Source organism: Medicago sativa, chromosome 2, assembly GCF_051527215.1.
Source record: "Medicago sativa cultivar Bolivia chromosome 2, Bolivia_mono, whole genome shotgun sequence".
NCBI classification, from domain to species: Eukaryota; Viridiplantae; Streptophyta; class Magnoliopsida; order Fabales; family Fabaceae; genus Medicago; species Medicago sativa.
The window spans coordinates 71791115-71803008 of record NC_140750.1 but is presented as its reverse complement, the minus strand read 5'-3'; the positions used below and the strand labels follow the sequence as shown (position 1 = coordinate 71803008).

Sequence of the window (11894 nt, the reverse complement as noted above, 5' to 3'; positions counted from 1 at the left end):
TTCGAATATTTATCTAATAATATTAGTGGTTGTTTGTTAAAAAAAAATATTGGTGGTTGTATTTATTGTCTCAAAATGTTTTATGAGAGTCTATTTTTCTTAATTTTTGGATTTTTAGGGTAAAGTGTCTTAGTAATTCGTAATCTAGCGGATAGATAAGTAATTTTTTTTAGGGAATATAAGTAAAATTTTAAATACACTAATTGAAATCAAAATTGACATGTTAGTGCCCAATGAATAGTTTGAACTTTTTTTTAGGGAATATTAGTAATTCGTGATACAGTTTTAAATCTATATTTCTCCACTTCTCAACATTTTATGTGTGTTAATTTTCTCGCTACACTAATTGAAATCAAAAGAGAAAAAATGAGTCTAGTAAACGCACTTTTATGGATCACTATTTTAAATGTGTATTATAGACAAACAAATTGACTTTCTTAATACACGTTCTAAGAAGTATAGAAAATAAAATCCTTTAGATTTTTTGTTTATCCCTGAAAGTCTTAGATCATTATTATTCTATAATAATAACTTGATATCATATTAAAAGTTTCTTCAAGCTAAAATAAAATATCATCATACTATAATTCTTATGGTCTTGATGATAGAATTCTATTCAAACCAAGAATTCATTACAAATGTTTTAATTGTTCGATCAAAATCAAGTTTTGTGAATAACAAGTTCTTTGAAGATGTTTATAGTCATACATTGATTTCTATCAAAATCTTATTTAATTTTTTAGAGAATCTGTTTATGAAAAGATTATTATTATTATGATTTTGCGATAAAAAATGCAAGGAGAAAAAAAGTTCAGTTCAGCAAAAAAAAAAATAATAAGTTCAAACTATTCATTGGGCACTAACATGTCGATTAACCAGGAACACTTGAAATTTCAGGCAGGGCCCTATCTTGAATAAATTGAGCTGGAAGGTTATAATTGGTAAACAACCACATGCTCATTGCTTCTTACTTTTTTCCTTCTAATAGAAAGAGAACATGCTAAATCATTAATATTACACTATAGGATAAAATAGCACGTAAGGAAACAAGTAATGTTGTATGGATTAATACAAAAAGTCACATATCTTTGGTCCCACATGTTTTTATTTGGAGTTTTGAGACTTTCAAATCCCATTTTCCTGAAGTTTGGATCGTGTCATGCTTCCAAAGTATACAAATATTGTAAATTAATAATACCAAAAAATGCAAATGCAAAATATAATGTGGCATAATGGGAGAGGGAGAGAGAGTTAAGGCAAGAGAGATTGGAGGAAAGAAAGAAGAATATAATGTGGCAATTTGTGTCTTATTTGGCGCCACTAGAATGTTTTAAGTGGAATGAATGAATGACTACTGACATTCACCATATTAGAGGGAATGAAAGTATAAAATCAAGAAAAATATAGGGACAAATACCATTTATTTTCTTGTTAAAAGCCCTCACACACACATTCTATCAATTGAGATTAACATAGATGATTGACATTTAGCTCGCACAGGTTGTGACTTGAATTCATGTTTGAATGTTATAAGTAAATTTTATTGTAAAAATCTTTAATGAGATCAATGATACTCTCTGACCTTGCATGAGTGCGTATCTTTCTTAATCTAAATGTTAAGTTAACAAGAAAATAAAGAAAACTGATTGGTAATGGATGTCCGTTGCTGTAGGACTTGCTTGTTGTACTAATTTGTTATTAGTATTACTCAATTTAAGAAGACTCCTTACACTCTCATAAATTTGTAGCAACACAATTGACCCCTATACCATTTGTTTGCTTAGGACAAAATTCACAGCCAAATTATTTTCATGTGTATGGTCAAAAAAGAAACCTATATGGTTTCTTTTGATCTAATTATATTTCCCTTCACAAAACAAAAATAGAGTAAGGCCTAAGTTGTTGATCAGGAAACACCAAAACGATAACAGAGCCTAGCCAACATCATGGCAAGATAGATTGGAATGAAGGTCAATTATAACTTGAAATGGAGAAGCATCATTTTCCCCCTCTTGTGCTTCTACAAAACCACACAAGTATGTAGAAGTATGCTTTTGAATGACATAACAACTTTGTACCATGGAAAAAGAAGCGTCCTAAGTGGACCGTGCTTGGCTGAGAAGTTCTAAAGGGTAGGGCATGAGTTAAAAACATCAGCAAAACTATTGAAAAGTGATTCCTTTAACTAAGAAACTTAAATAATCTCTTTTTTAATATAATAAAAATAATTGTGTTTTCCTAAATTTCCCTTCAGACAAACTTGTTTCATAAAAATATTAAATCCTAAACTAATTAAAGCATATCCCTTTATTTTAAACGCAAGTTCTGCCATGCTGGCATGCATGTTGCTCTAATTTCATTCCAAAATTCCCTCCCAAAACCTGCATTAATTTTGCCCTATCATCCCAACTACCTGGGAAATATATACGTGCTTTCAATTTACCTCCTATGCAGCAAGTGTTTTTGTGGCTCAATGTAACCACTTTAGAGTAGTAGTTCAGACATGTAATTAATGAGTGGTTAAAATTAAAAGTTGGACAAATTCATATACAAAGGAATATGTTCATGCCAGTTTGTATTTAATAATAAGTTCTGCTTCTGTTTTGCACTTTGCAATGGCTTGAACTTGCCATATTAGAACTTTTGTCACACAAATGTTATAGAGAACTGCCAGACAAGTTACTCTCATTTTATGGTAGAACAAGTTACTCTAACTGATGGAGCAGCAAAGAAAACGTCCCAAACGTACTGCCACAACTAATCAGGTTACGCCCATAGCTGGTAGAAGAACATCGAGAAATCCATTAGCTGATATAACAAATGGTAAGATTCAATCAATTTTTAGCCTTGCAAAACGAATCCTAACTTATAATTAGCTGATGAACAACCAACAGTTAAGTAACTATTTTACCTTTTCTCCTATGAAAGATTTAATCCTTTGGTTAATGATTATGCTTGGATCAATGAGATTTGAGCTGAACAACACTATGGTGGGGGGTTGAGTTTTGATTCACAACATTGAGCAATTTGAAGTTTCTAATTTTCTTGCATTTTAGGGGTTAGGTGTTCTGACTTTGTGAATCAAAACTCAATTAGATAATGTTGGTTGTTCTTATAACAATTGGTAAGTGTATTTAAAGGGAGTTGCTTAAGTTGAAAGTTTGATTTTTCAATTGGGGGTTTGGGTATCTATGTAAGAATCACGTATGTGACAGTTCCCTTATGTTAGAATTATAGTATATGTTCACTTTAAGATTAGTTTTGAAGCCATTTTACATATGGTCTGGATTCCTTATTATTCTTCTTGCTTTATTGTTCATATAGTTACGAGGTCCCCAACTCATACCAATGATAACCGTAGAAACCTGTCACTTCTTGGTCCTGGACGACACATGCTTAAAAATGCTAGACTGCACCATCCAAGCAACCGTCAACAAGGAACATTCACTATATGTGTAGCGAAAATGGAGAAGCATCTGACATTCCAAGCAACTCATGTATGTTAACTACTAATACGCAATCTGTTAGATATTTTGGTGTCAGCCGTGTGGACATTCGACTGGTATACTAACCGTAATGAACCATTTTTGCAGCATTTGATCCATCAGACAACGGTGGTGAAGAGGTGAACAGCTTATATGCTAATGGGTTTAGTAATGGACCAAGCTTGGATGTGCAGATGGTTAAATGGTATAATATATCGTATATGAATTGTTGTATTATAATTAATTAGTTCTAAAGAACATACCAGATAGAATAATTTACTTCTTGGTCATTACGTCAAACACTGTGCATATAGACCACGTTTAGGAACGGCTGAAGACTACACATAAGAAGTAATTGATAGCGTAGATGACACTGTAGGTGTATATATATACGGGGAAATGGGTAATATTTTACAAAGTCAAATTATGCAATGCAGTAAGTAAAATGCATAGAAGCTAGAAGTAATATATCTATCTATCTATAGTTTAATTCCTAAAAGGCTAAGGTCTCTGAAGTCTGAAGTTTTTGGATTCTCTATTGTTACTGTTCCTTTTATTTATCTTGGTGTTACTGGCTTTAAAGGGGACTCCACTTTGGTGCCATTAATGGCACCAATGGCACCATACCATTGCATCTCCACCACACACACACACACATCACACACACATCCCCATACACATCCACACACATCAACGGCCAGGATTGGTTCTATGGCACCAATGGCACCATTGCTATGGCACTGAAGTATTTTCCCTTTAAAGGTAAACTAAAAGTAGCGTATATTACGTCAGCTGTTGACAAAATCAAGAGAATATAATCATTTTCTAATCATATTCTCTTTTATTATTTTGTATAGTATGGAAGATGACAGTGCAGGTTTGAAATCAGCCATAGTCAAGGATTTAAAGCAAATACTCGACAATTTTAATTCATACGCAAAGAGTTATAGGTCTGTTAGGGACAAGTTAAAGGAAAATGATTATCCGGAACTCCGACTAAGGATATTAGGTAAACGAAATCGTGATGGTAGGAGATATAACTTGCCTACGGCATCAGAAGTGGCAGCACTAATTGTTGATGATTTTGAATCTTCTGATTTTGATCGTGACATTGTTGTAGAGAAACGATATGGTCTATTAAAACGGATATCTATTTTTGAGCCATCGTACTTTCCCATGCAATATCCATTGTTATTTCCTAGAGGTGAAGATGGCTTTCGAAGTGACATAGAATTCAATGAGGATGAAGAGCTGGCACCTATAAAACGGCTATATGTTACACATAAAGAATGACTTCAATATAGGATTCAACAACGAGAAAGAAATTTTTCAACTATTGTATTTTCAAAGAGGCTATTTCATCAATTTTTGGTTGACTCCTTTAGCATGATAGAGTATGCTAGATTAAAGTGGGCTAGAGATCACCAAAAAGAATTGCGTGCTGATATGTATAAAGGCTTGACAGAAGCAGTTCTTAGAGGAGAGACTGACTAATCATAAATTAGGCTTATGTACTGGAACACGACTAATCATAACCAGGATGGGAAGATTTGTTCTTGAAGGCAAGGTGATATCAGGAAGTAACATTGGTGAGAAAGTTTTTATTCCCAGATTATCTCTCACACCTTCTGACATTAAAATTCCTTTCAAGTTTCAACGCAGACAGTTTCCTTTTACTGTTTATTTTGCAATGACTATTAATAAAAGTCAGGGGCAGTCACTTTAAAATGTGAAAATTTATTTGCCATCACTCGTATTTTCTTATGGTCAGCTATATGTGGCAATTTCAAGGGTTACATCAAGAGATGGATTGAAGATACTCATAACCGATGAAGATGGTGAAAACACAAATGTGACTTTAAACTGTTAGTTTTTCGCTAACATTCAACGTATGATTGACCCGTGCATCGCACGGGTAATAGTCTAGTTTTAAGAATAATATCAAGTTCGATTCTCCTCAAGGTGCCAATTTGGGTGGATTAGTTTATCTTCTTCAAAAAAATCATTAAATATGGTAAAATTAGTTAAGATTTGCTAAATTGATGCCATTAAACTTTTTTTTTTTGAAGGAAAATTGATGCCATTAAACTTGATTATTTTTTTGTTGCATATATTCATGACCAAATTGAGTGTGTATTCTCAAATATCAATGTACAGTTCCATTCATATAACACTGGTAAAATGATTATATTGCCTATTTGTGATTTAACACACTTTAAGACGTTCTTTCTTTATTGTGGTGTTGATATTCTCTATTAAAACTATACAGTTACTAGTCAAAACAGATTTTGCAGTTTCAAAGATATCCAAGAATGCATGATTACACACACAAAGAAAAGGGGGATGTTGTGTGTGATATTGAGCTCCACACTAGAGAACAAATATACAAGGCATGTGTCAAATACTCATATATTTAACATGAGTTACATGAAATTTATGTCCATTTTCTTTCATAATCTCATGAGGCTAACTAAAAGTTTGTTATTAACACATTAGAAAAATGTTGTTTGTTGATATATATCTCCTAAAATTGCTCAATCTTTCAGTTCTAGTTTCCCTTTTTCCAATCAAAGAATAGCAGGCTTTAACATAGTTCCATCATGAGGATTATTATTGCCACAGAAATAAACCAATTTTTCATTGAAGTGGAAACCCTAGAAACAGTTTTAGAAATCAAAAGGAAAATAGAACAAATCCATGGTATTCCAGTGGCTTACCAAATCCTAACAGTGTGTGGGTTTGAACTACTGGATGGATTAGACATGGAAGATTACCCCATAGTCAGTGAAGGCACAAAAGTTGACCTCACCATCAAGCCAATGGAGCCACATATCATTCATCATCCTAACAAAATGCAAATCACAGTAAAATTCTCTGCGAGACTGATTAACATAGAGGTGGATAAGACAGATACTGTCCATAGCTTGAAGGAAAAAATTCACATCATTGATAACACCCCCATCAAATCAATGAAACTTTTCTTTTTGGGGAGGGAACTGAATGAAGATTTCCGAAACCTAAATGAGTATGGTATTCGTGAATTTTCTGAAATTATTGTGTTCCTCAAGACCACAAACCGGACAAAAGAACCACCAACTAGAAAGCTGAGCTTTGTGGTACAAACTTCCTCTAGTTTGCTTAATGCAGCCACCATTCCAGTGGAGATGAGAGATACAAGCACTGTTAATGACTTGAAGCAGTTGCTGCTGGGCAGAAAAATTTTGCCAGTTGATGATTATTTGTTTATTCATAGGCAGAGGATCATGCGTGATAGTTGTAGCCTTAGGTGGCATGGAGTTGAAAATGGAGACCAGCTCTATGTGTTTAAAGGGACGGTTAGTCGCAGTGGGTATGCCTGAGCTTGAAGTTTATCATAATAGTTATGGATTATTTGGCATAGGTTGTTATTGTTTGTCACATTTAGAATGAGAAGTTGAAGAACACATTCTACATTAAATCTTATTTTATTTTATTTTTTGAACAATTACAATAAATCTTATTGTTTTGCTCATTATTGTGTTTAAATTTTAAAAAATTTTACTGTTTGTACAAGCTTATATGACTCTTCAAAATTGAATAAAATGAAATAACTACAAAATATTAAAGATTCCATTAATGTAACCGTGTACTTTATTAACATCAATCAATAGCTTAACTAGCCAATAATATCCAAAAAAAAAACAGAAAAGTGCTAAATCAGATGAAAGTCCTTATTGATTAGATGCAAACATTCCTATTTACACTGATGGCTTAGATAATTCACAATTTTGTGGGAATGTCTTGAGGTTTTCATTTCAATTGAATACAAAATAATGTGGTAAAAGGACATCTGTGCTTAATGCAAGTGATTCAGCAAATATACAAACAAAACTTCTCCCTGCAACTATCTTCATAATCAAAACACATACAACATTTCAGCATTTCCTCAACTTTTCTCCTTCAATCAATGAATTCAAAAAGCCGCGACCCTACCAATAACTGTTCTACATGCCTATATCTATAACATTTTAGGTGGTTGCACGGTTTTCAACTGAGTTTAGAGAAACATGGAAAATTGGGTGAATTTAAGAACCTTTGTTAGGGTATAGAATAATAGCTAATTAGAGTAGTAAATGTAATTAAGAGTTACAATTATTTGGATTAGTTAGAGAGTATGTGTATAAATAGGATAACACGTCCTGTGTAGGTAGCTTGGTTGGTGAACTAAGGGATATTGAAGGAGTTATAAGAAGAAAGTCCTGGGTTCGATCCCGGAAACTAACATAACCACTAACATTTGCCTAAAAAAAATAAAAATAGGAGAACACAAAGGTTCGAGAGTATCTTTGAATATTGTAAAGTTTGTGAATAGAGTAAAACCTCTACTGTGAAGGTGAAACCCTTGGAGAAGAGATTCTCTCCCATTCTATCCTATTTCTTAATAAAAGCGTTCTTTCTTTGGAATTCAATTTTTGGGTTCCTAACAACCTTTAAGAAATTGTAACTTGTAGGCCATTGCTCCTACCTAAGCCACTGTCTAAAATGGCCAAAAAATACTTCGTGAAAAGCTAGAGATTTAACCCCTATGCCTAGCTACTAAATGCTAATGGTTTGACCTCTACTTAAGACATGCCTAATCTCCCACGTTACTAGACACATCTCTCCTATTTGTTAGTCCGCGGAATGACTCGTTTGTTTTTGGATTCACTGTTAATGATAAGCAAACTGTTTGAGAATCACATCGCCATCCAATAAATCATTTGCTATTGCCTCTACTAAAGTAAAACCTCCCCTGAAAAGTAGAAAATCAAGGTGGGGGGGTTTCTTCCATAAACCAACTCAAACAGCGGAGCACCTGTGCCTGGCTTTTATGAGTCCTAACATACACTTGCAGTGATTTATCAGACGTGTATTTATTTTTATCACAATTTTATCCATTGACTTTTGAATTGACGTTTATAGCTTTGCGCTTTTCCCTCTAGACTGCATCTAATACTTTAAAGGATTCAAACATGCAAACTAAACAGTTAATAATTGATAGAAAATAAACTCTTCAATCAACAAAATAATCTTTCTATTTGTGTGATATCTCAAGAAAAATGAAACTTCAGTGATAAGCTGCCATTTTTTGGGCAGCAATTAAAAATTTACACACATTTACAACAATGCAGTATCTCCCACGTTGATATTTCCAGCAATTATTGGACTTAAGATTCCTTATTGGACAAATATAATTTAAAAGGAAAATTAAGTGGAATCTTTGACTGGAGAAGTAGAACATTAAATTACCTTCATCAAATCTGAAGAGCGGCCAGTCACACATAAATGTAGAGATTCAAATTTGCTCAGCAGAAATATTTTGGGAGACACAAGATATGGTCGGGAACAAAATTTCTTTCTGAAGAACAGGCACAGAGATCCATATTCAGATATCCCAGACAACCTCAAATTATGCAGGAAATGGCAGATGAAAGGAATCTCTCAGATTTCTTCTCCAAATGATTGAGTGTCAGATTATGATTCAGTTTGTTGTTTGACCTTCTAATGCCGCTGCAAACTTATAATTGGCAGGACCAGACAAACCTTGCACTTTCATCAAAATATTATATTTTGCAGGCACAACGACACCAGCTTTTGTGCACAAATCCAGTACAGCTGGAACGCGTCCGTAGAAATCTCTCCCTTCATTCACAAGTACAGGAGGATCTTGAGGCCTTCGTCTCCATACAATTTTTGGCGGCACTAAATTATCCACATTAGCTTTAGTCCAAAAATGAGCTCCTTTCCAACTCTCATGCTTAAACACTCCACATAGCCTAGCTTTATGGCCGGACGGCCCAACATGAACCTCAGAACAATACTTGCAAACTTTTACAGGATATACCAACAACAACTTTTCCACCCCAGACCTGAGAGCCTCCCAAGCTTCTAAAGTTTTCTTTGCTACTACGGCAAGATCATCTGGTGACAAAGACTCAAGACCATCAACATTGCCATTAGCAGCTTCCAAGTTCAAACTACTTGGATTAAGATTTTCATCATGGGGAACATCAACCCCTGCTTGCCAGCATAGCTCAACAACAGCAGGGATGCGATCAAAATCGAACCTTTGGTCATGCCTAATAACATTTTGGAACATGTATTTAAGATGAAATGTCTCAACAGGAACAAGTATATCATTCAAACCACCTTTGACCCATTCATGAACCCGGTTCTTGGCACGTCGCTTGTAACCCCGGCAAGTCGGAATTAAATGCCCCTGCTCACCAATGTATATCTCTGGACAAAATCTGTAAATGCATAACATAGTTAGAAAAGACCTTAGTTACCAATAATTTGAGCTTACAACATTGAGAAGACCACAAGTCGAAGTTAAATACAATTTTCTTACTGACACTTGAAAGCTATTAAATGGCAAACACGCTCAGAGATCAAAAGCTACAAATACTCAAGAAAAATAACTTAAGCATTTTATATAGAAAAAAGGATAACTCATGATTTATGGTGACATTCACCATTTATAAGCACACGTAACAAGTAGAAGTCTTTCTACACTTATGTTGTAATAGGCTAATGTTGTCAATCTTATGTTCTCTCACCAAAAAAAAAACTTTTCAGGTATTTCTTCCACCATCTTCGTACTGCCTAAATGGAAATTTGAACCCAAATTAAAAGTATCAAAACATACCCAGTATACATTAACATTACTCATAAGCAACCACAAGTATCAACAAAATTACAACTTTATTCAATGCTAATACAGAAGAAGCTTCCTAATGCAAAAGTACCAACATAAATTTTAGAGCACCAACCCCAAACACATAAATTTTGGTCCCAAAGCTTAAAATTCATTTTCAATACGGCACTTGCTCTTTACATAAAAAATAAAATAAAATTCAATTTAATCTCTAAGTGTATGTTCTCTTCCACTTTTGGAAGAGTGTAAATTGATACTAGATGTGTAGAATTGATTTTGACATGTTTGGTTTCCCTGGAGTAGAATTGATTTTGCCTCTAGAATTGATTCTACTTGAAGCTAGAAAATGTAGCTTCTAATTCTCTAGAATTGATTTTTACACTCAAATTTATCATTCAACTCACTTTTACTTACATGAATATATTGAAAAATAAATTACTTTACCCACAACTTAACGCCAGAATCAATTCACTCAAACTCAATTTTTCTCGCCGTAAAACCAAACATACACTAAGGGCCCATTTGGATTGGCATATTTTTGAGCTTATGAAAAATAGCTTATGCAAATAAATAAGCTTTTGTTAATTCATAAGTTCTCTAACCAAAATTGTATCTTCATAAACTACCTTGACAAACTTATGAATAATACATAAAAGCCTATTTATTTGCATAAACTTTTTTACATAAGCTCAAAAATAAGGTAATCCAAACAAGCTAAAACCAACTTATTGGCATGCTATAAACCCTCATAGTCTCGTCTCTTGCAAGTGCATATATAAGTAGATAAACTCAAATAAGTTAATCCAAACATGACCAAAAAAGCACCAACAAGAAATGGGTGTAATTACAAATCAAAACTCACTCACTTGCAAGCCATGAGAGGAAACGAATTGATGAGAGTGGAAACACCATGGATGAGAACATTCCTAGCACGTAACACCTCATTGGCAACAGGAATCATAGCACGAACAGGGTAAAGTTGGGCACGGTTCTCAATTCTCTTGAGAATCATGGGACGAAGTTTCCTCAAATCCACTTTGGTAGCATAGAATCTGCCAAAGCTCCCAAAACAATACAGACCCAATTTTTGGTATAGAAGAAGATCGTTGTAGAATGTGTTTCTAAAAGCCATGGAATGAACCTGCAATGAAAATAATGAGAAAAATTTGTGATTTTTTCAAAGGGGCATTTCATCGAACAGTTAGATGGTGTTGCAAAAAAATGAATGGAGGTGGTGATATTTTACCTTGTTAGAAGCGGAAGAATGGTCACGGCAGATTTAAGGGGGCGGCACGCGTCTGTAACTGTGGTAGTCTGTACTTGCACTTGGTCAGCCGGAGGGAGATTGAGTTGAGAGATGAACTACGATTTTTGATCCGATTAGTGTTTCTTAATTCTTTAGGTTTTTTTTTTTTATAGTTTTTCTTTATTTTATTTTATTTTAATTTAATTGTTTTATTATTTATTTTTTGTGTTACCGAAAGGAAAATATTTCGTACACCACCAAAAAAGGAAAAGATTTCGTCAGGTAAGTTTGGTTGAAAATTATTCTATAGAAATTAAAACTTTTTGTGCAATTTGTAAAATTTATTAATCATTTGGATTCAATTGCTTGATTAATTGTTAAATCAAAAACCTAATTATTTTATTTTATTTGTCTAACTTTGTGGCCAAAATTCAAATTATCATGTCCCTTTGTCCTTAGAAACACATTCACAGCAAAAGTTATGGTG

The 11894-nt window shown here is 33.7% G+C and overlaps 2 protein-coding genes across 4 annotated transcripts; one reads left to right on the top strand and one right to left on the bottom strand.

The window, feature by feature from the left end:
• Positions 1-2518: 2518 nt before the first annotated feature.
• On the top strand, positions 2519-8377 carry LOC146950382 (Ubiquitin-like superfamily protein). Of its 3 annotated transcripts, none has more exons than XM_085746312.1 (4): positions 2519-2823; positions 3325-3497; positions 3594-3690; positions 4343-8377. In XM_085746312.1, exons 2-4 carry the CDS (start codon positions 3452-3454, stop codon positions 4776-4778), a joined length of 579 nt encoding a protein of 192 aa, XP_085602438.1. In that variant the 5' UTR covers positions 2519-2823; positions 3325-3451; the 3' UTR covers positions 4779-8377. The 3 variants fall into 3 exon arrangements, with proteins under 3 accessions (XP_085602438.1, XP_085602437.1, XP_085602436.1); XM_085746311.1 differs by having other exon boundaries at positions 4343-6940; XM_085746310.1 differs by having other exon boundaries at positions 3594-6940.
• A 139-nt stretch (positions 8378-8516) lies between these two features.
• APO4 (APO RNA-binding protein (DUF794)) lies at positions 8517-11546 on the bottom strand. The gene is made up of 3 exons (XM_085746309.1): positions 11408-11546; positions 11028-11302; positions 8517-9754 (listed from the first exon to the last, which is right to left on the bottom strand). Exons 2-3 carry the CDS (start codon positions 11291-11293, stop codon positions 8986-8988), a joined length of 1035 nt encoding a protein of 344 aa, XP_085602435.1. The 5' UTR covers positions 11294-11302; positions 11408-11546; the 3' UTR covers positions 8517-8985.
• Positions 11547-11894: the final 348 nt, after the last annotated feature.

Coding starts and splice junctions, on each gene's coding strand:
- LOC146950382 (XM_085746311.1), top strand. CDS start 6,086: ATGAGGATTATTATTGCCACAGAAATAAACCAATTTTTCATTGAAGTG.
- APO4 (XM_085746309.1), bottom strand. CDS start 11,293: ATGGCTTTTAGAAACACATTCTACAACGATCTTCTTCTATACCAAAAA. Junction 9,755..11,027: donor TTTCCTCTCATGGCTTGCAA/GTGAGTGAGTTT, acceptor ATGCATTTACAG/ATTTTGTCCAGAGATATACA.